We start from the raw sequence: 27,927 nt of genomic DNA, 5'->3' as shown, positions 1-27,927 counted from the left end.
GTCTACCCATAAGGATATTTTAGTCATTTTAATTTTAAATTGGTTATTTTTTTAAATACATTAGATGGTATGGATACATATATTAAAAAAAAGTAAAAGAAGTGTATACATGCAAAATAAGTAAGGGTTTTTTGTATGAATATCCTCCTAAATATCGGATTTTGCATGAATACCCTTTCAAAAAATTGATATTTGCATGTATACTCTCGTAAACACTGATTTTGCTATTCTATCTTTTTTTTATTTTTATTTTTGCATATGTACCCATGCTAGTTAATGACGTTAAAAAATTAACAATTTCAAATTAAAATGACTAAAATATCCTTAATGAATAGGCATGCAAATAGATCGTGATCTCGATAGCAAGAGAAGAAGACAAGGACAATAGCATAATTTTAATATTTTATTTTATTTTTAATTAATAAGTAATTTATGAGGGTATATATGAAAATAGCAATTTTACAAGGATATCCATATAATTTTATATTTTTTGGAGGGTACACATGCAAAAATTCTTTTTTGTATTGTCAAATAGTTGAATAATGAAAGTAGATAGCGAGTGCTTGATCAAACTGATCAGGTCATGTAGAAATAAAATTTAAATCTCTCAGTTTGTTAGGATGCCTCACCTGCATAATCATTGCACTTCCACTTGACAACTATTATAATAATACATGGCTCGTCTCGTTGCGACCTTATGTTAGATTTTCAATACCTCTATTGCTCCATTCCTATAGGGGCGGAGACTCATTGTTTCGGCTATACTACCAAAGGCTCTAGAAAAGTTATAAAAGAAGAGCATTCATCTTTAGGTTTGTCAGATAGGTAATTATAATTATAAGCTTTTTTCTTATCCAAATTCAACCTAAATCTAGATTTTCTGTCACCATATTATTTTACAACACATATTGTGTCAGCCACTACCCATGACAGCAGCACTTGGATCGTAGCTTGTGAGCATTTTCTAAGGCCTTCAAAAGCGATGCCAATTCACTAAATTTGCAAATTTTATCCATATCAAACATTGCAATTATTGTATTACCTAAAATCATTTAGAAAATCGTTATGCCAATAGAGACCGTTTAGTTATCGATTTGTCAACACTAAGCAACATAATAACATGAAACACCATAAATACTTTTTTTTAATAATAGACAAAGCATAGCTTAAGAAGTTGCAGCAGATCTAACAAAATATTATAATAGTGTATTCTATGTATTGTAAAAATGAATAGAAATTTAGCCTGATTAATTTTTTCTAGATTTTCTCATTTCTTGTGTTCACCTTTTGACAAATCAAACATTTGAACATGTGTAGAACTCCAACTCTTGCACCTCCATCCACACGACACCAACCTGGGCAATCATTAACTCCTCTAAGCACAATGTTCATAGAATATTCTAGAACTCTGTTGCGTTTGCCTACCAGGTCCAGAATGCACTGGGATTTTGACCCGTGCACTTGTTTCAAGCACTTCTGCTGGCACGTGTTGGTCACATCAGTTCGTAAAATCACTGCTTCTGGTTCAGAACTTGCATGGCTTCAACATCGACTACTGGCTAGGAATCCAATTCAACTCAATGTATCCTCACATTTGCTTTAGCTACCGTCATCATGCTTCCGAAATGGCTCAAAACAGTTCTTTCGCTTGTGTACTTTCAAATACCGTAACAGAGTATCAACAGAACTGATTTGACGAAATTGAAGCTCATCTGAATAGGTTGGCATGTTCAGCATTATATTTTTCAAAATAACTTCTTATTCTGTAACAACCCAGTAACTCACTCAAAATGACTATCTAGAAGATGTTATTTGGTTCCTTTATATTATATAAGTACTTAAGATCTATCCAGCAAATAACTAATAAGAGATTAAATACATGCCTGCATGGAATCTTACATATTTTTTCCATTTAAGTCCTGACGTCCTTATCAGATAAAGAGTTCAAATCTATTTAAATCTAATCACAAACACCACGATCGGTCCGTGGTCAGCCCCAATAGATCCGTGTTGCCCGAGTCCATATAGGTTATCATTCGGATCCGCTATGATACCATTTGTAACAACCCACGACCACATTCAAAATAGCTAGCCGTAAGGCATTATTTGAACTTCTTGGTCCGATATAAGTATCCAAAATTTATCCAGCGAAAAACCGATGTGAGACTAAACACACGTCTGCACGGATCCTTATATATTCGACATAACCTAACCAATAAAACATAGAGATCAACGAGATAGCAACAAGTTAACAAACACCAGAAAATAATGCATCAAAGTTCTTCCAAAGTGATAAGGAGGATTTTCTTGCAACTTTTGGATGGAGTTTTGATTACCATCCACCAATGCACCAAATGTGCATGCATAAAATTTGCGCATATAGACATAGAATGACATGCATGAGTGCGCAGTATATGCTTTTTGTCTTATTAAAGGCCATAGCAATTTGGGATCTTGCTCAAATAACTATATAGCAGCGAAAATCAAGTTTATAAGTGACAGTTTCACATATTAAACAATGCATAAAGCTTAAGAAAATGAAAATGATTTTGAGCAGCAAAAGGCACAAATAATTGCAAAAATGATGCTACTGGACAAGATATAAACCTCCAGGAAAACAAGAAAGAAAAAAGATCTTCAAATTTGAGTGATAGCTCTTTTTCTGGAGGATATACAAACTGAATCTGCGAGTAGGAAATCAAAGAATGCAGGCATGCAGCCTATATGTAAGAAAGTTTGTTTCTTAGTTGAAGATACCATGGAGGTCAACCTAAGAATATGGCACCATTGATCGGTGATGGTGCCAAATTAATGCAAAACTAAATATAACAGTATCTCATGAATTTTCTCTCTCCTCTCTCTCTTCTTTATAATAGGTGATGGTGCAAAATTAAATATAATCCTTGGAGATGGAAGCGAAAATAAATGATCTCTAGCATTTTCAAATAAGAAATAGAAACTAAGCATTTATAGAGAGAAGGATAGTGGAAACGTTTTCATGAAGACCATGGGAGTGTTGTTATTTTCACTCCAGGTTCCGTGAAGCGAACCAATTCTTTCTTCACACTATACGGCAGTTATGGAGGGTTTTTTCTTGCAAGTAGGCGCATGACTGGACTGTAGGCGTGGCAATAACCAATGGGTACTACCACCGTAAGATACCTTATCAGACCATCTATCCGCCGCACGTCCGAGATCCAACGGAAGACGTAACCCGCCTCCTCTTAGAAAAGCAATCCATCCCTCGTCTTCTTTCTCGCTCGCCATCGCCAGGCTCGATATCGCCATCTCGGCGTCCGGCCTGCTGTTCTTCTGTTTCTTGGATTTGTCCTCTGTTGTACCTCCACTTCTCTTTGTCTTTTGGTCGGGGTTAGGTTTAGGGTTAGGGTTTCGTAGAGGAAGAGGTCTTGCTCTAGGGTTACTCCTCCTCGTCTTCTCTAGGGTTTCTCTGGCCATGGCCACCGCCGAGATCGAGGCGGCTATCAAGTCGATCCCGGAGAAGAAGGAGAGCCTCCGAAAGGCCTTGGAGGCCCTCAGATCCTACTCCTTCGCCTCTTTCACCGTCGAGTGGAAGGACCTCGACGACCACATCTCCGCCATCGAGAAGTCCCTCCAGGAACGCTTCAAGGATCTCCAGGCCAAGGAGCCCCCAAGAGCCGCCGGAGCCGCTTCCTCCCCGCCGGAGGCGAAGACGACTCCAGCGGCGGCGGAGGAGCCCGAGGCCACTCCGCGGCCGGAGCTCAAATCCCTGTGCGTCGCGATGGACTCTCGGGGTCTGAGGTCGTTCCTCAGCGAGAGACGGAAGGATTTCAGTGCCGTCCGGAACGAGCTAACCCCGGCCATCCGAGCGGCCTCCGATCCGGCCAAGCTGGTTTTGGATGCCATGGAGGGCTTTTACCCTCCGAAATCCAAAGGCGAGAAGGATGGGGAGACGCAGATGATTAGGAAGGCTTGTGTCAATCTTTTGGAGCGTGTTCAGGTGATCGCTCCGGAGATCAAGCCTGCGGTTAGGGTGCAGGCGAAGAAACTGGCGATGGAATGGAAGGGGAAGATGGCTGATAGCGGGGGAGAGAATGGCTTAGAGGCTATGGGTTTGCTGCAGCTCATTGTGTCATACAGTTTGGTCTCAGAATTTGAGGTTGATGAGATTTTGGATCTCCTTGTCATAGCCTGTCGAAGGAAGCAGACTGTACATCTGTGTAAGAGCCTCGGGTTCACAGAGCGCATACCTGGTAAGTGCATAAATGATTTTCCTTTTTGGATATCCCTTGCTAACTATTTTAACTCCTTATATATTTGGTCTTGGAGTTTAGATTTGGTTATATTAACCTGGATACATGAAATGCTTCTACTGGCTGTTTGTGTCTTTAATTTGACATTTCAGTTTATGCCAGTATTATGTTGTGTCTGATAATCATAATATGTTAACAAGAGAATTTCTATCAGATTAGGTGCCTTCATTGTGCATTCTTATTTGCCCATTTGATAGTTTGTTTAATCTGAGACATCATCTTCACTCTTTTTGAACCATGTATGTACTTTCAACACACATATCTTTTATCTATTTAGGTCCTATGTATGTGCATATTATATCATGTACATATATATTGTATGTAGGCATATGTATGTAGATATACGTAAGCATGCATATATGCATGTATGTATGTATATGAAAGACTGCTCCAAGAGTTGACATAGTACTGTTTCGGTACAGTACAGTCCTAATGTACCAATATGGGTTGTGGTACTGGTGTTTTAAACCTTCACCTACATCAAGTGTTGTTTGCATTTTGCGTTCAATTGCCTTCAATTGCACTCAAATGGCTGCATCCAAATCTTAGGGCCTATTTGGATAAATCAGGATCTGGGCCAATCCTACAAGATTTAATAATTTTGAGAGTAACATTCAGCACAGGCTAGGAGTAAATGTTTGGGTGCTAAATCTTGGGGATAGCTAACATACGAGAATAAGCTTATCCTATAGGATAAAAATAAAATGGTCAAGAGGACATTATTTTTGTCCTATAGTCATCAAGCTCTACTTCTTAGCCCCCCCCCCCTCTCTCTCTCTCTCTCGCGTCGTACCCGGTGGTTAGCACCTACAATAATACCTGTTGTTGCCGCCTCAAACCTTAGATTTCTGTCTCCAGCCATCACCTTCTACCTTCAGCTGGTTACTCCAACCTCTGATCTTGGCATCCAGAAAGTAAGCTCTCCCTCCCTCTTTATCTCTCTATATCTTGTCGTTACCCCCCTCTTACCTCCCTCTCTCCATCTCACTCATTGGTCGCTATTCAATCCCTTGTCCTCTGCCCCCTCAACCCCCTGCATTGGTTGGCCACCAACCAAGGCCTGTACACCTCCTCTCCCTTTTCTCCTCTTGATCTTGAATCTTGCTTGCATTGGTAAGCGGAGAGGTCGATAAGCAACATGAATGGTTTAACTGTTTAAGAGTTCAATCTAGATGCATTCTCTAGTGTTTTAGCTGTTACATTGGTTTGTTGAGGTGTTCTTGCAGGTGTTTTATGAAATGTAGCTGCATGGTTGAGTGGTTGGTGCTTTGCCTAGGTGCTCCTATAGTAGCTGCCATTGTTCTGATGCTCCTACTAAGTGCTTAGAATGGTCTTGTGCTTGACCTTTGGTGGTCTTGTTGAGGTGTTTTGAAGATGTGATGAAGTGTGGCTTGATGGTTGAGTAGCTGGCGCTTTGCTTGGCTACTCGTGTTATGGTTGACATTGCTTCAATGCTCCATTATTAAATGGTTGAGTGTTTCAATTGGTTTTGTGCTTGATCATTTGTATGTTGCTTCCTATTGTGTTTTTTATTGCTGGTTTGTCGGTTGATTTTGTTTGCTTGGTGAGGATTATTCCAAGTGTTTGGTTGGGGCTTTCTTCTATGTTGACTTAAAGGTGCTTGGACCAATTTGTTTGTTGGCTTTTGCGTCCTTTTGATGATTGTTTTGAGGGTCTAGTCATGGCTTTCTTTTACGTGTTTGGGGGAATTTTTCTAAATGGTGGATGGTTAGTGCATTGGTCTCCTGTGCTCCCATTTTGGTGAATATGTTTTATTGTTCAATAGAAGTTTGATAATTAGGTGGCTGATTTGTTGCTCCCATCAAGACATTAATTTGAATTAATTTGTTGCATTAATTTGAGTCATTGCTTATTATTAGTGATTCTTAGCTTAACTCAATGTAAACCCTGGAAGGGGGAGAGAAAGAGGGGGGAGGGAGGGGGGGAGAGGGAATGCTACTTTATTTGTCCTCTATCCAAACACAGGATCGGATCATTCATGCACTATTTTAATCTTAAGAAAATTTCATGTATGATCCTTTAGGATCAAAACCTAGACCCTATCATGAATTTTATTGTAGATTATAAATCTTAAGTACCCAAACAGGCCCCTAGACTGATTTTCCAGTAGGTTAGTCTAACAAGGAAATAGATGGATAAAGGCACAACATTTCTGTTCCTTCCTTTCGTAATTTAGGTTTGTTTTTTTTGGTTTGGATACATGTTACATGGACACAGACTTCAGCATCAGACTTGGATACATGTCCAAGCATTTGACTTGGCAAGAGGGGAAAATGAACTTATGGTGATACATTCAAAAATAAATTTAAATAAAATAATGTATATTATATTGAAGTTTTCTAGAAAAAAAACATTGAAAGATATTATCTGTTAAGGTTCTCTGTTGCACGTCTTTTATTCAAGATTTACAGTAAGTTTAAGAATTTTTAAGGAAAATAAATTTTGCAAAGTTAGTTTAGTACATGTATCTGGACCAAGCTCTAGAAAGAACGAAACCTCACTTTTAACATGATTACAGTGTGTCAAATTCATTGTTGGAAGATTCCAACTCTACCAGTTTCTGTAAATTGCAACCAAAAAAGTTTGATAAGTATCCACACACATTTTTAATTTTAGGTACATATATGATAGGAATTGTAAGAGTTGGACACTTGTTTAGGTAAAACAAGGCTTTTTTGCCAAGTGACCATTATTTGGATTTTTCTTCTTTTTTTTTGGGGGGGGGGGTTGCGAAATTTCTATTGCATGTATGGAGAGAGATGCTTTTTTTTAGGGGCATTCCTGTTGGTTACCCCTTTTTTTCCCCTCACATTTATAGAGGATAAGAATGGTCACTTGTAATAAATAAAATCAGTCAATAAAGTGGCCATCCAACTAGATTTTTTTTGGGTCTGTATTCATTTTTATTCCTTGTTCTCTTTCCTTGCGGGTGCTCTCTATTCTCTGTCCTTATGCATGGCTGCCTTTTACACTCACACACACACATATATGCGCACATACACATATGCACTTATATTTATCTGTGTATGTACATACATGTCTGTGTATGCATCTGTATATATTTGCAGTAACAACTAGGCTTATCTGGTGACATTACGTCCGTTTGGTTATGATCAAATGTGGCCACCATCCATATGGCTTCAATCATTTAAAACCACTAAATCATATCCCATATGGCAATTCAGTCTATCAAAGAAACCCTACTGTTGCTTTTACTCATGGATAATCAGCTTGGACATATTAAAGTATAGATTTTTAACCGTCTGCATAAAAATAAACTATGAAGTTCTTATTCCAATCTGTGGTCTGACATATTTTTTTTGTTCTTTCCATTTTTCCTTTTTTTCTTTTTAAGGCGGGGGGTGGTGGGAGTGCTGCAAATCTTCTATTTATTGAATCTCATCTTAGAGTTCCTCTTTTATAATTCATTTTGCTCTGTGTCTACATTTGTTTCTTTTGTTCAATTTTTTCCATTGCTTAGCATTATTTCCTGCTAACTTGGTGGTTTTACTAGTAATCGGGCATCATTGGTTGCAAGATTTTGTGATTGTCTGCATTCTCCCTTGGCACAGATAGGGGAAGAATAACTGAGGAGCTGTTGGGACTTTGAATCTCTGAGGTTATTCATCGAAACTGGCCAGTTAATGAGAGAGAAAAATTTTCTTTCTTACATGGTGCAATGCATGTCTAGTACAGAGAAAACAATAGGATCTATGATCAGGAAAAATGAAGATATTTAAAAAAAATTAAGATTTACTTTTACATGAAAACTAACAAAGTAATAAAACGAAACTAAGAGTTATTAAAAAGGGAGAAAGAAAGGACATATTCTTTCAAATGAAAGATTTTTTAGTATGGTCTGCCTAATAAGGTAAGAGATGAGAGACGCATTATCTTTCTGTGTTAAGGTTTAATCAGGTGGGGGTGTTTTATGATGAAAGAAAAGACTTCTGCCGAGTGCCCGGGAGAAGAGAGGGGGGAGGGGGAGGGAGAGAGATGCTTGTTTGTCCGGCATAGGAGGGAGATGACTCAGGAGGACCAAGGGGTTTCTTCCTTTTTTTCTTTCTAGTGGGGGTCAGGATGGGGGCAATTTTATTGCACCCTCCCCCTTTTCTTTCCTGCATGTACTGCTCTCATTTGCTGCTTCACATGTGAAATGGTGTGATATTTGAGGGCTGTTGGATCTCATCTTTGCCCCCATCCAAATCCTTCTTGCAATTGCTATTACTGAAACCCAAACTGCTCACTTCTTTTAATTAACTACGTATATTTTTTTATTAAGAACCTGTAGAAAATAAGAATGATCACTTCTAGGATCCCAATAAGTCTGGTCACTAAAGTGGAATGATGCAGCCAGAACCTTCTTTTGCCTATATCTTTCTTTACACTTAGTTCTTTCCTTTTGGATGCCTACTTTCATCTGTTTCTTCCCAGATATGCTTATATATATATGTATGTATGTATGTATTCATATTTGTACATGTATATAATATATGATTGTGTATGAGGTTTTTGTCTGGTGATTACCATCCACATGGCCTTAATAGTATACCATTCATTGTTTTATAGTTTCTCTTTCTATTTTTCATTTTGGTATTTGTACTGGTTCAGATTTATTCTTTCCATTTCTTGATACTATTTTGTAATTACCATTTTGATTTTACTAGTAAGCAGGCACAACCTGTTGCAATTTACTAAGATCATCCAATATTCTCCTCATGTACGTGGTAAGGATGAGATGCAAGGAGTTGTTGGGATTTTGTCTCTGATGTTAATGTCTTAGAAAAATCACATGATTTAAAATCTTCCTCCCTTCATTACGTGGTGCAATGTATGTTAAATGTTAAAAGAGTGAAAGAATATAAAGTAAAGAAACAGGAAGATATTTAAAAGGAATTGGTTTAGCATTTACCTATAAATATTAAAAAAGCATATCAATAATTAGAAACAAAATTAACTGCTATACTAAGCAGGCAAAGGAAAATGGTATGAGGTCTCTAGTACTCTTTCTGAAGTGGTTTTTTAAATTATGGCAATGTTAGTGTAATAAGGAGATGGAGAGGGGCATCCCCAATTTTTAGGTGGGGATGCTTTCTATATGCATATATGTGTGTGTGTGTGTGTGCACGCGCATGTGTGTGTGAGAGAGAGAGCATTTTGGTGGTGGGGATGATCAAGGGATTTTAGGGCATTCTTTCAATTGGTCAGTTCTCCTTTTCTTTCTTTCTTTTGGTTAAATTTATAGTAGATAAGAATGCCCCATCGAAGACCCAAATAATTTGGGTCGAGTGGAATAATTCAGATCCTTGTTACTTGGTTTTTTGGTTCTTGTGATGCAAATACAGGCTTATAATTTGACTTTCAAAATTTGCTAGCTACCAATGAACTTGATTCGATAAGACTAGAATTAGAATATATATTTTAAAATATAGTAACTATTATTTGTATAAATAGATTTAAGATTTACAAAATTAAAACAAAAAATTTAGAACTCTTAGATCATTAATAAGAGAAAATAATACATGATTGGAATATAAGTTCAGACGCTATTCAATTTTATATAGTATTTATATAAATTTAATTTCTAAATATATTTGACTGAGATGTTTCAGAAACTCCCTCTTTTTTTTACCTGTATTATCTAATAGAGACTACTCAACTTATTTTCCACAATCCAAAAATCTTATGACTATTAGGTGAAGAATCTTGTTCACTCAGACCACTTAAATTCATGTTACTTAAATTTTTAGTTATCCATCACTCACAGAATTATTGGAATATGATAATGTTTAATTTCTAAACTTTGAGTCCTATAGAACTGTATTGCGAGTTTATATGTTTTGTACCAATTCACAAAATCACCCATATCACCAGCAAATTTGGTAATTCTGATCCAGTAAGCATTCTGTTTCTTATTATTTTCATCCATGCCCCTGACTTTCTCTTTATTCATTCTCTTGTTTCTCCACTTTTCAATGCCTTGGATTTCTTTTCTTTACAGAACTAAGCTATTCATCTGATCACAGTTATCCATATGGCTATGATTGGCTGTCATGGTTATCCATGTTGCTACCATCATCTGAAAAATTGCTGGCGTCATTCAGAAATGCTGTATGACTGTCCAATCTACCATATAAAGTCTAATGATGCTGTTAATGAATATTTAGCTGTCAAGATTTTTTTTTAATATAAATGATGAAGCCCTTATTCATGGTTGTGTTCTCTTGTGGCCAATCCACAACCATTACCTTGTGCATGCACACAACCACACATGCGGGCAGAGGGGGGGAGGGAGGGGAGAGAGAGAGAGACCAGTTCTATAAAGAGTTTTTGATAAGACTTTACATAGATAAAAAGTAATGTTCAATTGGGAGAAAGTTGATGAATCTAAATACTTAACTCATTCTTTATACTATAGTTACTTAATGCATCATGCTGTTGTTGTCTATGATGGGAAATGGTCTTTGTGCCTCAGGCTTGTCCAACTTGACTGGACATGCTTATTATATTTGTAGCTTCCTTAAGAGTTTAGTCTGTCTAGGATGTCATACCTCACCAGCTGTAGCAGTAGAATAGGTTCTTCCTTTCAGGACTGGCCATGTTTTGCAAATTTTTTAGTTTGCACTTTCATTGCTTTACCAATTACCTTCCCATGATTTGCGTTCTCATATCTCATCACAAATTTCATGACTATTTTTGTGGTTGCATTTTCAGTTGTATCCTGTCATTTGATATATTGTTGTGGGTGATAGATTACAGATTGGCCATCAGAGATTGATTGTTTTTGGTAATTTTCTAGCAGTAAAATCACATTGGAGGGAGGTCTTTTGTGTATGATGGTTCCATAGGAGCCCGATAGTTTATGTGAGGTGGTTATATCTGCAGATTATTTCATCCTGCCCCACTTCTTGAGTGCCTTTGTAGTTCATTTCCACTAACGTGGCCTCTTCCACATCTTACAGTCTCATGATTTATCCCTTTGTACTGCTAGGTCTCAAGACATCTATTCATTTGAAAACCTGTGACTGCCAATTACGTGAATTATGTGAACTGTTTCTTAGTCATGCATTTTGATGGCTGGAAGCTATGAATTAGTATATTTTCTTGGTGGAAAACTTCCTGGTTGTTGTAAGTTATGCTATTCCTATACGATCCTGCATACTGATGCCAACTCATAACATATTCAAGTGTCACATCTTATTTCTGGGAAGTATCTGGTTTAGTTCTCTTTACCTGTTGGGACTCTCCTGCAGTATGAATTCTTCGATGTTCTTTGTCATTTTGGTTCCTCTGTGATGCCAAAAATCTTCCGTGGTGAAGATCTTTGCAATGTGTTGGGAGCAAATGTTATGCTGGTGGCCTTCTGATTGAGCTGACAAATACTTTCTTGCTGTTAACCGTTTACCTAGCAACATTGGGCTGATACCGAAGTCATACTCATCTCTGTATACGCTCATTCTGATCTCAGCTCCATTGGAGAAGAGTCACCAAACTCTTACCTTTTGTTTCAAGTTGTATATTCTTATCTTCATAGCTTTATCTTATTCTCCCTGTATTTTGATTATCATGAATGCCTAGTTATCTGGAAAATGTTGGTGGTTGATGATCATCTTCATCTCTGGGTTCATATCAGTGATGCTTTTGTTTCTTATTATGATATTGCAGAATGGCTTCCTTGTTGAATCCTCTAACATCTGACTCAAGCCAGCTACCTTCTTGGGTTGTCCATGATGTGTAGTTGCAAGTGTTGATGGTTGCTATTGGCTTCCATGTGTTCTCTTGCATGGTTTTGATATATATGCTTTTATTTGATAAGTCTACTGAGTGTCTTTTGTTTTGATATGCATCATTTATCTCATATGTTAGGAGTATGACCTCGTTTCTGTAAATTACATCCTCTGATTTTATTTTCTTTGCACAAAGATTCCCTGGATTCTGGTTTTAGGGGAACATGCTTGCTAGAGTTGTCATCTTCACTTTATAAAAACAAGTTTAATTGGTGTTAATCTATCTGCTTAAACATCTACCAGAATGAAACTTTTGGTGGCCTGCTTTTTTATTATAGTTAATGCCATTCAGATCTATTTTTGTATTTCAATTTTATTTGCAATACTAGTGTAGGAATATGTTCTCCTCTCTTGAAAGTTTCTTTTGTGGGCCGTAATTGAGGGGTAGATCTTTCTACCTAGCAACAGCTCTTTTGTGCAAAAGCCGTTTAGCTGCAACTCTGATTATAAGCTTTGTTTCAGTTTCTTTTCTTAAACCGCTGGCTGATGACGATACCTGATGCCAAAGTGCCATGTTTGGAGACTGGTTATTCTGGAACAATGTTCCTGTTCTATTATTCTGGTGCTCACTGTGTTTCTAGCTCAGTGCCCTTTATTTTAACTGAATTAGACTAATCATTTTATTATCAAAAAACAAAAAGGATTTGTCATTCAAGATCACTTAAAGCTGGGCTCTTGTGACTGACATCTTCTCATGATATTCTTTGTATGCATATTCCACCTCTCAATATATCAAGTAGGATGTTTTCTTTAGCCATTGATAGGTTAACTCTTTCACTCTTCTACTGTTGGATGAAATGATGATGCAAACAAGCAATTTTTTGCTTGTGGCAGATCTTATTCAGAAACTGAACAGTAGGGGAAAGCAACTTGACTCAGTAAAATTTGTTTATGCTTTTCAATTTGGTGGAGAAATGTCCACCAGTACCCCTTCTGAAAGCCTATGTAATGGAATCCAAAAAGGCCGCTCAAGAAATACGGAAGAAGGGAAACAATTCGAATCAATCACAGGTATGCTTCATCCTGTTGTCTCCCCAAGGTTAGGATGAGCAACCTTGTACTCCAACTAGCACCTTGTATTATCCTGAGCAGAATGAGGCAATCTCGAAAGAACTTGGTGCTTTGAAATCGGTGCTCAAAGCTGTTGAGGAGTATAAGCTGGAGGCTGTGTATCCGTGTGAAAATCTGGAGAAACAGATTGCCAAATTGGAGAAACTGAAAGCAGACAGGAAGCGCAAGGCGGCAGCCTGCATCAAATTCGAAGACTCAGCAGCAACCTAATAAACGTCCTCGGCAATTTAGCACTTCAAAACCCGCTGTTGCTGTGCATACTCTGCTGCCAGCAATTCAAAATCAACCTCAGCTTGGATTGGCTGACCGGGCGCCATATATGGGTCTTGGTGGATCTTATAGCCTTGCTGGGACTGGTTCTCTCTACAAACCATGCTGGTCAAAATGTATCTGGAGCTCCAATTGGCCTAAGGTGGACTTCGAAGTCCTCCTAGATCATATCTCTATCCATCAGATTCTGTTGTTGGTTCTGGTGGGTTGTATGATAGGCCAGTAAACTATACTGGTTACCCTGCTTCGGGTCTGCCTCCATCTTATGGTTCATCACTTTACCCGCAGTAGGTTGTCAGTATCTGGTCCCTTCTGGTCTATAAATCTAGGTTAACCAAATATACCCATTATGATACAGTTTGTTTTTTGTTTGTTGTTATGGAAACTATGGTGTAATAGTTTTTATCTTGTTGATGTTATTTAATTAGTGACTTCTCATTCGAGAAATTTCAGTGTCCACTATTATGTGCTGAGGCTCTGATATGTCTAGTTATAATCATCATTCACAACTTGCCTACTACATTCTATTTGTGATACTAGGTTGCTTCATATGTGCAACATAGATTGCTAAATCTTTTTATTTCCCTTTATCCATCACAGTTAGATCAATTGTATTACAATCAATTCGTGAAGGACAGACTCGCTTTGGAGGATATCCATTGGTTGAGTTCGTAAGTCTCTTGATGCAAGAGATTTTGATTCCATCACCGCCTTGATTTTGGATTGGGCTATTTCTCCAAATAAAAGGGATAAATTGGCCAACTTCTTGTTCTTAGATGATCTCCTGATTCTATAGCAATTTTCTTCCAATTTTGGAAGTCACACCCATCATCATTTCCATCAATTCCAATTTAAGCCATGCAATTTATATAAATGTTTTCTTTTTAGATCTTCCAAGACTTTTTTAAGAGAAGTATGGCGTCATCCTTCAAGTTTAGGCAAGAAATATATTGATTTCTAAAATTCAAAAATTTGAGTGAAACATTTTATGTCAATATGGCCCGAGTCATCTAACTGGCTCCTGACATCATTAACGGGGTGACTAAAATGACTAAAATATCTTAATATTTATTTTTTAAAAAAAATACTACTAATAAAAAAACTTGGAGCTCTTCTCGGTAATTTAATTGCTTTATCCAAATCCATCATCGACTTCCGGCTTCGAGATTTTGTTGTCAGATTCTCTAATACCAAGTTCGCCTCCATGGTCTCGAGCGTTAACGTGATAGAATCACTTGCATAGCACCTCCGACTTCTCTTGCTTCAACTCCAAAATCTCTAGCAAGCTACATGAGTTGAAGCTTTACGATCGACTGTAAATCAAATAGTAAAGACTTTTTCAGCTGTAAACTTTGTTGAGAAAGATTCTAGGTTTCTAATCTTTTCAATGCTCTCTTAAGAATGGTTTAATAGCACGAGATTTTTCACCATCCTTGGATGATCAATCACTCCCGAGCTTATGTCAAGGATTGATAGGCAAGATTGCCACAGTGGGTGGGGTAAGAAGGGGAGAGATCTCGTTGATCCACGAGGTTAGAGTTTGAAGGAGGGTCAGGAGAGAGGTGGAGAGTTTGGGGAAAGGGCAGGACAAGATCGGAGAGTTGTAGCCACAAATAAGAGTGAGAGAGGGCTACAATGAAGCAAAGGAAGTGGCAGACAAACAGATAATAGTGAAATACCACCTCACATCTTTGCAGTTATTCATTATCCACATAGGATGAGAGGTGGTATTCCACTATTATCGACATAGAACTTCTAATGAATACTTTATATAAATTTGCTTAATCTCCAATGCACTCTCAATGATGTTGGATCTGCTCCCCATGTCTCTCACTAACAACCTAATTGGACTCGTAAGTGTATTGCAGGACAAAACTTTCAATCTCCGGCAGGCTTTTTATTCAATTTCAATCATACAATACTTGGCTTGTTTAATCCAAGAAATGTTAACGCTGCTTATTGAGCACGCCAATTGTTAAAACATCCATATTAAATGCTGTAGCAACTAGCTAAAGCAGGTTTTCTACGACCACAAGGAAATAAGAGGAATAACCATGGTGGTGCCGCGTGGCGCTATCGAGTTAGTATTGTTTAAAGTAGTATTATTGATTTAAAAGATAAATAAATAATAACATAAATTAATACTATTTTAAATTATTAGTAGAAAAATTCTCTCTATACTTTTTTATAAATGTTAACATTATTTTTAAGAAACAATTCATTTCAAGTGTAAGATTGAGATAGAGTTGCAGAACTTAAATTAGACACATGATAGTCTTGGGAGACCTCAGGTTCTTGCCAGATGCATCTTGAGCTACTTGTGTTCAGCTTAGAATTAAATAAATTGGTTCCGGCTCAGTCCATTTGCACTCCTACCCCTTTTCGGCCTCGGATTTTGTAACATTGCCTATATTCCACAGACCACAGTACATATAAGAGACCTGTGACAGCTGAGAATTTGTTATTATTAGCCAAAAGAGTTTCATGCATGGGTGGAATATAATCAAGTACTACCTTGATTCTTGCTTCCTGCTTAAAAACTAGTAACTGAGCTACAAGCTGAGCTCCCAAAATCCTGATTCACTGGGGCAATTCTTTTACATAACAAAATGAACATCGTCCATAAGCTTGTGAAATGATGGAAATCCTTCATTTTTTGTTTTCAGATTTTCTTTTCATGAATCATTCCTTGTCTACACCAATCAAACACATCCGTAACTAAGACTCGCAAGAAAAATCCGAAGGTTTAACATGTATGCAAGACCGGCTAAAATAATCAAAATATCATATTAAACATGAACTCTCACAGGCACATGAACACACACATAAACAACTGATTATCCACATCCTATTCCAACCACTAAGGGTCAGCTTTATAGACCTTCATTTTGTAATAGTTCCTATTAACAAGGAATGCTGTTGTTTGTGCAAAACTTTTTGAATTCCTCACCCAACTTCCTTGTTAGATAAGGTCTCCCCCCTTCTTTCAGACCTTCAAGACAGGTTCTCATATCTTCAAGGAATGCCTACACCATCTCGATCAGTTTTGCATCAGCTCGTACTTGAGTGATGATTTTCTCATCTCATCTCCTGCTCAATTTTTCCTAGTTTTCCTTTATGTTCTTCAAAACATACTCTGTATCAAGGTTCGCCGTACCGGTACCGAACCCCGTACCGGTGCCGCACTAGTATAGCGTACCGAGTGTCGGTACGGTACGGTACGCTCGGTACCGACCCCTACCGATATTGGTGGTACGATACCGGTATCTATCGGTACGAGTACGGTACGCTCGGTACCGACCGGTAACAGCGAACCTTGCTCTGTATTCAAAGCACATTCACCAACATAGGCAACTCCTTGCTTATAAAAAAAAAAAGGCAAAAACACACAGGAAACATAATGCAGTGTACATAATCTTATGTTTGGCAAACAGATTAATTAACAGAGTTATTGAAGCTCAAGTTTTTCTCTTATCATTTCAATATAAAAGGGTTACAGTAGGACTGCAAACTTAAATGTTGGAGCATAAGTTTTTCTGGAGCTTACAAGTCACCTTTCTTTTGTTTTGCTGAGTGCAAGTCACAAAGAGCTATTAGCCTTCTATAAGATGCAACACATTCAAAATATACGACTTACCATGTTAACGGATTAAAAGACAACAGCCATAGAAAAAGTTATGCACAAATCATCAGCATGTCAAACCTGAAGTTCATCTCATGCACTGGAGACCGACAAAAGCTTATTCTTCCATCCAAGATAAAGGACACCATCTCTCTCTTCAAGTGTATAATTCTCCGCAGTACTTTGCCAGAAGTGACTTGATAGTGGCATTCACAAACGACTCAATGGGAGAGGACTAAATCCAGCCATTGTAAACCGGTGATTTCCATTTCCCAAAAGCTCATGTCGTTCGACCCTTTCTGCACCCTCACAGGCAATTATGTTCACTAGTCTCTTGCCAAGCAGTGTTGTTCCACGTTGATCCTCTCTTTGCTCTCCCTGGGAAGAGTCACATCTATTGATTCAAATATTGCAGTATAGTAATTTAGAGTCTCACAAAACCGTTGGAATAAAGGAGCAGTATTTGTATTAGATTCCTGCTCTACAAGAGTAACCACTGGGGAGACAAGCCCTTGACCATTCTCAAAATCCGGTCTCGGTGATTTCGGTGCAACACTCTCATCTGGCACATGATGCAGTTGGAAAGGAAAGTTTACAGCCAGGGCTTCACCAGGCTGAATGCCTAGATCCTTGACCTCTAAATCGCAACAAGACACATCAGCAGCATGGATTCGAATGGCACACTACATGATTCAGCGAGGCGAAGCAACCTCTGCCCCACAATGTGTAGTCCCCCACCTCGGGCATATGCCGACATGGAGTCATCGATGCCAGTGATTCTCACACATGGAGGCCCACCAGGTCTTGCAGCAAAGGCCTGTAGCAGAGACATCCATTGGCTGCCCTGTGCAATCTGGAAATCAATAAGGTGAACCCTATCTTCATTCTTCACAGCTTCGGCAATGGCACCGTTTGCAGACAAGTACGCAAACTTGAAGTAAGGGCACACATCATAGAGAATGTGCATGTAAGAGAGGAGGTCAGAGCTTGTAGGTTCTTTACACTTCAAAGCTTTGTAGATAGAACTGCCTGAAGAAGCCAGCCTAGCAGTAAGGCCTTCCAGCATGTAAGCTCCTAACCTTTGGATGGGTTCTCCAGAAACAGAAACCATCTGCCTTAACTCAGCTATTAGCCAATCCACTACCTGAGCATCATTCTCTGCCACAGCTCGTGCACAAGCAATGAGTGTTTCCTTCAGGTCTCCTTCAGGAATGCCCATCATTTGTTTCCAATCTCTGGTTTGGTCATCAGTAGCTCCTGAAGCTACATTCGGAGCTGCCAATGGTATCTAAGTCAGGCCCAAGCATCGCAGCCTCTAATTCCCTTAGCTTGTGTTTCAGATCATGGGGTCTTCAGTTGAACATGAAACATTTAATGGAGATCCATTGATGTTGTCTGACTGATAATCTTGCTGTGAAACAGGGCTCCCAAAAGAAGGGGAGAAACTGAGACTTGATGGAGAGTCGCGAAGTGCACAACAAGCTGTTGGCAAGGAGGACTCAAGTGTGCATATTGCATATGAGGTGCTTGAAGGGGGCAACTTTGAGATAGGGATCGATTATCAGAGCAAAGGTGGTCAAAAGACTGGTAGTTCTGTGGCCTGAGCTGAACTTCCTCCTCTCTTCTAGGCGTCAAATTGTGCTGAAGGTCCAATTCTTGAGACTCTTGTGAACTTCCGCATTTCTTAGAAGCTTGCATGGATATATGATTGACTGAATGGCTTTTTATGAGGAGCTGGCATGCCGATACAAACAAGTGGTACCACTATCTAGAACAATGAGCGATCATTTGGAACAGAACATCCTATGGTAATAAATGAGGAGCTCATCTGAACGGGCAACTCTTGCGGGTATATGAGTTACTGTGGAGTTTCTACTATTCTGAGGACCCAAAATAAAAGGATAACAAAATATTTATTAATTCAGCGAGCAATGAAAGCAAAGGCCTTTTTAAGATTTGATTCACTGATCTAATATGTTGCAAAGATAATGTGTTTAGAAAAAAATTAAAACCATAGAGACTAAGCATTTTTCAGCTGAAAAGAGTCTTTCTAGTTGATCAAGGCACCAATCATAGTTCGGATGAAGAATAGAAATGTTTGTAGTTACATAGAGTTCTTGCAGTTACCTTAGAAGCTGTCAAAGCCCCAATAAAACTTTTGAATTAAAAGTGGTGCCTTGACAGAAACCAAATCTTGCTAAGATATTTTGTACTGGTGATGGTTTATGCCAGGAAGAAAACTTTGAACTCCAAATAATAGGATTCAACAATGGAAGAAATGTATTTAGTTGTTAATGTATATGCCTATGCAAAAATATTTTCAGTTCTTATTAATGTTAATCTGTGGAACATTTTGATGAATCCATTAAAGAAAGAAGCATCAACCAGTAAGACATAACATGGGGTCAAATTAACAATGCCAAACCCACACTTTTCCTTTAAGGGATATGCCCTACCAAACACGTATGAGAATATGTATTAGAATAAGTCCAGCCCCACCTAAAGGTGCAGCAGAACACTCAAACAATCCTCTAGACAGCTACATGAAGTTCTCCTTAGTAGCCTTTTTATGGCACGAAAGTGCAACTGATATACTTTTCTTCGTTTTTTTTTCTTCCACTCAATAGGTGGACAACATTTTAAATGCGGTGCATGAGGCTGGCATATATGGCTGCATATGCATACGCAGTCCCTTGACCGCACCACATAACTCACAGTTAGTATACGCAATTAGGCCGCATATGAACTGAAAAGGTGGTTCGCCTCGCACTTTGCGCACATATGCAACAGGATTAGCATTGAACAGTTGCATACACAGCCTATATATTAATTATGTGACCACATTTGTTGGTCCTTTGACAAATGTTTATAATATCAATATGTTAATTATGATATTATTGTTTACAACTAAAAATTAAGCAGTATGTTATAAACACTAACTGCTAGATGTTAGTTATTCTTGTTAATATTGCTATTATTATGAAAATTACAACTATAAAAGTTCCTTACATCATGTGCACTATATTAATTGACAGCAAAGAAAAATGCTTCTAAACTGAGTAATGCAAGTAAACTTTATATCGGCCCTAAACCTACCATAGAACTGATTCAGATGAATGAAGCAAATACACCCATCCTTAATTTGCATGTCAAACATTGCAAATTGTTCGATTGTTTTAAAATCTGATCCAGCGCTGCTTGAGTCTAACATATCATACGCTACCATTGCAGTTTCGCAGACCCTAGAGGATGATGTCCCATGCAATTTGATGGAATATGTGGAAAAAAAGAGATACCAGCATCAATATCAAGAGGCTTTTTTTCCAAAAGGGAAAAAAAAAACTTGTATATGCGCTGATCCGGGGAGATTCTACAATTATACACAATTCTATTCCATTAAAACGCAGAATTCTAAAAAGCAGCAACAATTCTTAGAATAAGCTCAACATGTACTCCTGAACTCACCATCAATCTTTCATAATAGATGGAAAATAGAAAATAAAAGGCATCAACTGGTACATATGTTTCTACCTTCCTCAGAAACATTGGTAACCAACCAATCATTTTAGAAGATTTTTCAAGGAATAACCAGTAGACAGTAAATAACCCTTCTTCATCCCAGCCTAAGACCACTTTCTGGGTTTAGGAACCTAATCATCACTTGTGATTTGTGAAAAGGTTATATATCCTTTTCTGCAAAATAAATAACTTAATTATAAAAGAAAAAGAAACATCTAAATATATGAAATCTACGGCAACTCCCCAACTCCTTTAACGCGCGCGCGCGAGAGAGTTGCAAATTTCTTGTGAAAACCCATCAACGAGAAGATTCTACTCTAATTCCTAAACGGACAAATTAAGGAATAAAATCGTATGAAGAGAGGAAGCATCCATATAATCATCAAACAGAGGATTTAGAGGAGAATTTTAACTGAGGCTTCCAAAGCAAAGCAAAGCAAAGCTTCACATACCTCTAAACAAGCTCTTAGGAACTGAAGCAACAAGCAGCTTCCATACCCTAACTCAATTAGCTTCCTCTCCCTTACCCTCAGGAAGGGGGCGAGCGAGAAAGAGAGAAAGCGAGAGAGGGAGAGAGCGAGCGTGTCTCAAGTTAGTGGGTATTAAGAAAGCGTAACCCAGACAACGAAAATAACAGCCCTCCACTTGTCCAGAATTACCAGGAAGTTGCTCAGTGCTCCTTTTTTTTTTCTTTCTTTCTTTCTTTCTTCTTTTTTTTTTTTTTTTTTTTTTTTTTTTTTTTTTTTTTTTTTTTTTTTTTTTTTTTTTTGCTAAAGAAAAGGGGTAGGGGAGAGGAAGGGACAAGCTCATCCCGCGTAGCAGCCCCCACTGGGCCCCCGCCCCGCCAGGAGAATGTTCGATGCGGGCAGAAATGGCCGTGTGTTGGGCACCCCAACTGGTTTTACTCATACCCTCCCCACCCGTGGGCCCGGCTCAGCTACTTCTCTGAGCTCTGGCTCGAGTCCCACGTGTGAGTACGTCACACCCGGCACCACTCCGGCTACTAGCGGTTCAAGAGCGGTCCCACACCACAAGTCCAAGCAGTGGCCAAAGTAGTGAGCTCCGATCCACAATTTAATCGTCGCCGCAGCGATTCGAACTTGGGACCTTGTGGTTAGAATTGCTGCCCAGTACCACTAGACTACCACCTTGGTGGCCAAAGTAGTGAGCTCAGTGCTCCTTCACCTCACTCTATTACTTTATCATCTCTTGTGCTTTCCAATTTCCACCAACAAAAACAAAGGAAGAAGAAGCTGAGTGCTTGCCAATCTTCTCTTTTTTTCCCTTCACTTTTTCTTGTTTTATCAAAGTCCAGCTAAAACTGTACCGGTTGGCTATTTGATGCAGCACACAGAGAGAGGGTAGGTGAAATCTGCCAGTGTCCAATTGCCATTTAGCCACTATCTTCCCATTTAAAACTACTGCACTGAGTGGTGACTGCATGCATGACTGTAGCATTTTCCTAGTTGAAATGATCAAAAAAACCTTCACCGTTTGGTGACTTGGGTAAGAGATATCTAAACCCAATGGCCTACATGAGTCACATCTTCATCTTTAGCATAATTTATGGAGTCCTACATAGTCAGTGACTCATGATGAGGTCTTTGAAGGATATGATAGTAATGTTTTCTAATTCATCTCCCGTCGGCCATGCTGCAAGTCAGCGGTGGAGCGGTGGGTCCGCAGGTCGTGTGGCGGAGCAGATGGCAACAAAACCTATCCCTTGCCAGCATAGATGCACCGGTTAGTAGATGGGGTTATACCCTGGGTGGGTCTCTGAACCCATGGCGGGTCAGCTCGTTGTGCATGGCAGAGTCGACTCAAGCGCTGTTTCTTGGTGCGGTTTAAAAAAATAAAGTTGCGGCATTCTCTATCACTGGTCGGTTTTGATGTAATGATAGCGCTTGATCCTGAAATCTCCCAAAATAGATACAACAAATGTTCATGTAACAAGGATTTTTAAGATTAGAGAGGATATTGGGCTACTCATGATTTTGCTATATGAAATAGTTCATGAGAGATTTTCCTATATCAGCTAAGGCATCTGCAACTGATTAGTTTCAAAATCCAACATGAGATGCCTACATGATATTTACCTACAGATTCTCAACAATCATCTAGGATAGAGATTGTGACAGAAGTTGTCACAAGCAAGTACTTGCAGTAAAAAAATGCTATTTGTGCAAAAATATTGTCTTTAATTTCAAAACACAAATAAAAAGATGCAAAAGGTAGCACATATTTTTATTTTGCTAGGAAGGTCGGTAATGGTGGAAAAATTAGAGCTAATGATGGGGATAGTTGATTGTTGAATTGTCAGCTCCATATTAATGAACTGAATGTTCCTAGATACATATGAAGGACTTCACAAATTTGACAATCTTTTAGATACAAATTTGAGCTCATTTGCATGATATTTTGATATCATGCATGGAAGGAAAAGATGTTTCTTGGAATAAGCCAAAACTAGCATATTAAGTTCTCATACATAATTACATCAGTATTATCCCTACACCTATTAAAGGATAGTAGAGTGAAAGTTCATCCCCTTCCCAAATTCAGAAAAAATCCCAAATTTTTTTAAAAAATAGCATGCTATATTCTATTAAAAATTAATTTTAGAATTTTAAATTGACCGAAAATTTTTAATAGTTTGTTTTCCAATTAAAACTTGTTTCCAAGAATGCCACATCATGGCCATGTATTACATTAAAATGGGATAGTTTATTTAATAGCTCGGAAAAGGAGATTAAAATTTCAAAACTGGGATGGCATAGCTCGGAAAAGGAGGCCAATGACTTGAGCGATAAAGGGTGGGTTGTTCTAGTTGCATGTAAGCATTTCACTCCCCTCCAACTGTCATATTTGATCTTGGCTCTCTCCACTACACCCTCCATTGCTGTCTTTTACTGGAACTATAAAATCACTTTCTTTTCTCTAAAGATTATGATTAATATGTGAGCTTTCTCTAGTATCTGAATCTGTGCCAGAGCCAGTACAACTCCATCAAAATGGGAGTAGCTTCAAGTCAGTATCACGCGCTAGCGGAAGCCGTAGCTCAAACTGTTCGAAAATTTTCAGTCTTTAAGTTAACTACTTTAAAGTCAACTAGCTCAACAAACAGGGTTATTGAATGAGTCTGGCTAACTAGCTTTCTCGGAAGAAGCACAAGCACGACACTTTAAACCCTGCTAAAGGGAATCAAAGTCAATGACGGTCATTGGTACGATGGATCCAGTCGTAAAGCAGACAACTAACTTGACCAAAAAAAAAAAAAAGGTTTTACCAAAAAAAAAAAAGGTTTTTGTGATTCTACTTTTCTCGAAGAAGCCCTTGGATATCCCCAATATGGAACTGGCTCCATATCTTCTAGGTCGAGGATTTAGATTTGGTCGGGTCATGACTCCTTCTCTTCACTTCGGCCGCTCGGGATGAGTAAATAGTTGCTACAAAGAAAATATAAGCCCCAATTCAAGAACCTTCTATCACCAAGATAAAAAAGTAAATTTCTCCCTATGAGGAATTAGAATTAGACAAAACTAAAAAAAAAAAATTGGCTTTCTTCTGCATTAATATAGATAAATAGCTGATCCAAGAGGATGATTAGCCATATTGGGATCGAGACACGGCTCAGACTCCTATTGGAGCTTTCTGTGTCAAGATGTTTATGAGAAAGGGGTGAGTGCCTAAAAACCCAAAATTACGAGATAACTCTCTTTATTTGGAGTGCTGCCACAAAATTCTTATTTATTATTTTAAGATTTATATCTTCTTTCTTTTGATGTAGCTTTTCTAAAATATTTTGTTAGTGTTTTTCTATTCTTTTATAGTTCTTTTGATTTATATTGTTCATTAAATTTCTTTTCTATGTTGCATAGAAATTATATTTGTATTGTTTCTGCTAAAAATGTTGTAGATTTGGAATTAGGCCAGAGGAGCTTGGCCAATAATTGCACCAAGGTATAAATTTATATCTTTGAGATTTAATTGTGCGATTTATCTAATTTTATATTTTTTGATTAAACAGGATATTGTGCCTTTAAGAAAATTTATCAAGCATAAAAATTGTAAATGTTGCAACTTGATCCTTTTTCTAAGTTCCCCCTCTCCATAGGATTTATTTACCAGAATTACTTTTTGAATGAAAATTCATGTGTCTATCATTGTTTTTTTGGTTTTATAGCTCTTTCAATTTGTTTTATCCAGTAAATTTCTTTTCATTATTGTATATAAATTATATTTGTTTTGCTTTTTGTTACAAGTTGCAGGCATGGAATCAGGAACAACCTCACAAGCAAATTGTACCAAGATATCCATTCACTGATTTGGGACTTTTCATATGATAAACTATTTCTTAATTTCTGGTTAAATTGCATATTGTGCATTGCTTGGAATTTAAGAAAAATATATCAGGCATAAATTTTATTGTATGTATTTTAAATTAATCCCTTTTATTAATTTATGATTTTCATAGGATTTTGTTACCATAAATTGCTCTTTTCAGCGAGCCTATAATTATATATAAATTTACTGAATCTTTATTGTTATATTTGATGTACTTTGTTACTTGATTAAATTTCATATTGTGAAATACATATACTTCAACCAAACTTTATTAGGCGAAGGACTTACCATATGCATTACTTTTTAATATATTTCATCGGATGTTACTTTTCAATAATTCCTTTCGCCCCCAACATGTACATGCACTTTTTAAATGAGAATATATTTTTCAAATATTAATCATGCATATAATATGTATCTCTTATATAAAATTTAAACTACATTTTAATTTTTACAAACATATTTCAATATCTACTTATTTTTATCTTTCTCTCATCGTGGGGTTATTTTTTTTTATAGCATGGGTAAAAGAAAATTACAAGGGCTAATTTAGTTGTGAAGTAGATATAGTGGATTATTTGCATTTGAATGATTAATAAATTTGTGGATACAGGTTGGGTCTCGGTAAGAGTTCGAGTCTGCTGCTTTGTGATGTTCGTAAATTCTTAGGCGATGATGGTTTCTCGTGGGCCACTCACGTTTATAGGAAGGCGAACAATGTGGTCGATTGGGTGGCCTCATTTGCAGCCCACCCCTCGGGAGGATTTCTTTTTTCTAATTTTATTGGTTGTACCCATGCCCGGCGTGTAAGTTGCTGTTGCACAAAAAAAAAATGAATAAATTTTGAAAATGATAAAGAAGAGGGTACCGGCTTACCAAGCAGGTATAGTCTTTGGAAAATGCTCTTATTTTCATGAAAGCTTTCTATATTCCCCAATTTCCAGAATCATGTATCATATAGGAAGGCCATCCTTCACTTGTATGCTCACCTCGTCGAAGTTGATGTAGCTAACGAGTGATATGACGTTGTGATGCTGCTCATGGAGGATGAGATGCTTTTTGAGAGACAAAGGGATAACAAATGCTTTTTGAGATGCTTTTTTTTTTTTTTTGAATGAATGAATGAATGAAAGAAAGGGAGGTAGAGATAGCCGCCCAGCTTTTATTGAGATTAGAAACAAATTACAGTAGAGATTTACAAGCTTGGAACCAAGTGATATTGCATTGTCCATATAACTCCAGAAATGCAAAGATACCACAAGGCCTATTATTGTAAAATATAGCTTCTTCACATGAGTAGTGATAGATTTAGCCTTCTGGTGGAGTAAAGACTCAATCGATCTCCATGATTAGATTAGATATTACTTTTAAATTATTGATCAACTTGATTGGAAGTAGATCAGTTTACACTTACCCAGCGGTTGGTTTGGTTAGATTGGATAACGTAATCCTGTGTTGATAAATGTCCCAAATGGCTCATATTTCCAGATAAATCAGGTGATGTTGAGCTCATTAACAAAAAGAACAACCTAGCTAGCAAAGAACCCTTATTGACCTTTTACTGAAAAAAGAAAGAACCCTTACTTGACCCTCAAATTTTCATTCGAACATCGCAATTTCTTGCCGATTATATTAGTTCAGAGTGCTATGTGGACCACCCAAATTCTAATTAGAAAACCAGCATACCTGTGTCCTCATCCAAAAAAGCTAGTTCGAACATATTATTTAAATTTTTTTACCATGTATAAGTACTCAAAATCTACTAAGTGCATAGCCGATATGGAACAAACACATGCCCAATAGGCCCATACTAAAGTGTTCGCTAGTCTACATAAGCTATAGGTCGAGTCCGCTCTAATACTATTTGTTTCAACTCAGGATCTCATTCAAAAAGACTAGCTGAAAGATATTATTTGAGTTTCTTGATCTTGTATAACTACCTAAAATTTAATCGATGCATAGCCAATATGGGACTAAACATTAACCGGCATGAATCCCTACAACAACTAGTTTCTTCTTTAGGCCCGCATAACCTTTTGCTCGAATGATAGGCAGTTTTATCTTCTTAATGGATTATTAAAATGAGAGTGCAAAGAAAAAGGAGAAGCTTCAACTTTTTATCTTCTTGCAGCAGAGACACCAAGCATATCCAACAATTGCATGAGGGGAGAATCTGAATGGTATTGAGAGGATTAAGAAAAAGTAAAGGAGGGAATCTCCACCTCAGAGTGTCCCCTCCATTCACTTTTAGAAGGAAGCATCTGGTGGCCCTCGTCCAAATCAGCTAAGGCATTTCTTGCTGAAGCATTATATTTGTATTTTTCAGCATCGCCCCCATAATCATCATGTATCCAATTCTTAATGACAAAGATTATTTTGATAAGCACTAAACTAATGGTAAGGTCCTATATGAGCAAGGACTATGGTGCTGCACCATTTTTTTGGGTACAACAAAGAGCCAAGCCAAACTAAAACCTGCCATAAGTTCCACAACATATATCAGCCCACAAAATATTTTACCAACTCCGGTTGAAGTAACCTATTACCGTCGACGTTGACTCCTCAGAGGCTCTTGTTGCTGTCCAGTCAGCAGCACGATTGCCTTCTGTATGAATGTGGGATGATGCCTGGAACACAAAGAAAGCCCTTTTTTCAACTGGAGGATATCCAACAGAACTGTGTTAATTGCCTCCTTTGTTTGAGCTCCTGCAGAAATCCAAGCTAGTATTATAGCAGAATCTCCTTGGAACCAAATTTGATGTGCCTTAAACCTGTAAACTGCATATCGAATGCCATCCCATGCTGCTACAAATTCTGCAAATGAAACAGAAGAAGAGGATGAGTCCGAGCAGCAGCCTGCAGCTGGATGGAGTTCCGGCTGGCCAGCTTGCTTGCACGTAAATGCTTGCTGCGTTTTGAATGACTAGCCCTCCTTTTGCTTTGGGAGAGCACGCCACCTCCCAGGAAATAAGATGTAAAGCTCTTTTGTTGGGAGGCCCCC

At 38.0% G+C, this 27,927-nt stretch overlaps 1 protein-coding gene, 1 non-coding gene and 1 pseudogene across 2 annotated transcripts; 1 reads left to right on the top strand and 2 right to left on the bottom strand.

Annotated features, from left to right (window-relative positions):
- Nucleotides 1–3,245: 3,245 nt before the first annotated feature.
- On the top strand, nucleotides 3,246–13,961 carry LOC103700864 (truncated FRIGIDA-like protein 1). Its single transcript, XM_008782759.4, has 3 exons — nucleotides 3,246–4,232; nucleotides 12,935–13,111; nucleotides 13,193–13,961. Exons 1-3 carry the CDS (start codon nucleotides 3,455–3,457, stop codon nucleotides 13,195–13,197), a joined length of 960 nt encoding a protein of 319 aa, XP_008780981.2. The 5' UTR covers nucleotides 3,246–3,454; the 3' UTR covers nucleotides 13,198–13,961.
- A 2,915-nt stretch (nucleotides 13,962–16,876) lies between these two features.
- LOC120103880 lies at nucleotides 16,877–18,618 on the bottom strand (annotated as a pseudogene).
- Nucleotides 18,619–20,395: 1,777 nt separating this feature from the next.
- LOC103700863 lies at nucleotides 20,396–21,228 on the bottom strand. The gene is made up of 2 exons (XR_005506484.1): nucleotides 21,035–21,228; nucleotides 20,396–20,756 (listed from the first exon to the last, which is right to left on the bottom strand). It is a non-coding gene; the product is annotated as an uncharacterized LOC103700863 (transcript).
- Between the last annotated feature and the right edge of the window lie 6,699 nt (nucleotides 21,229–27,927).

Source organism: Phoenix dactylifera, chromosome 16, assembly GCF_009389715.1.
Source record: "Phoenix dactylifera cultivar Barhee BC4 chromosome 16, palm_55x_up_171113_PBpolish2nd_filt_p, whole genome shotgun sequence".
Classification (NCBI taxonomy): Eukaryota; Viridiplantae; Streptophyta; class Magnoliopsida; order Arecales; family Arecaceae; genus Phoenix; species Phoenix dactylifera.
The sequence above is the reverse complement of the archived record's forward strand: the minus strand, read 5'-3'. Positions and strand labels throughout refer to the sequence as shown.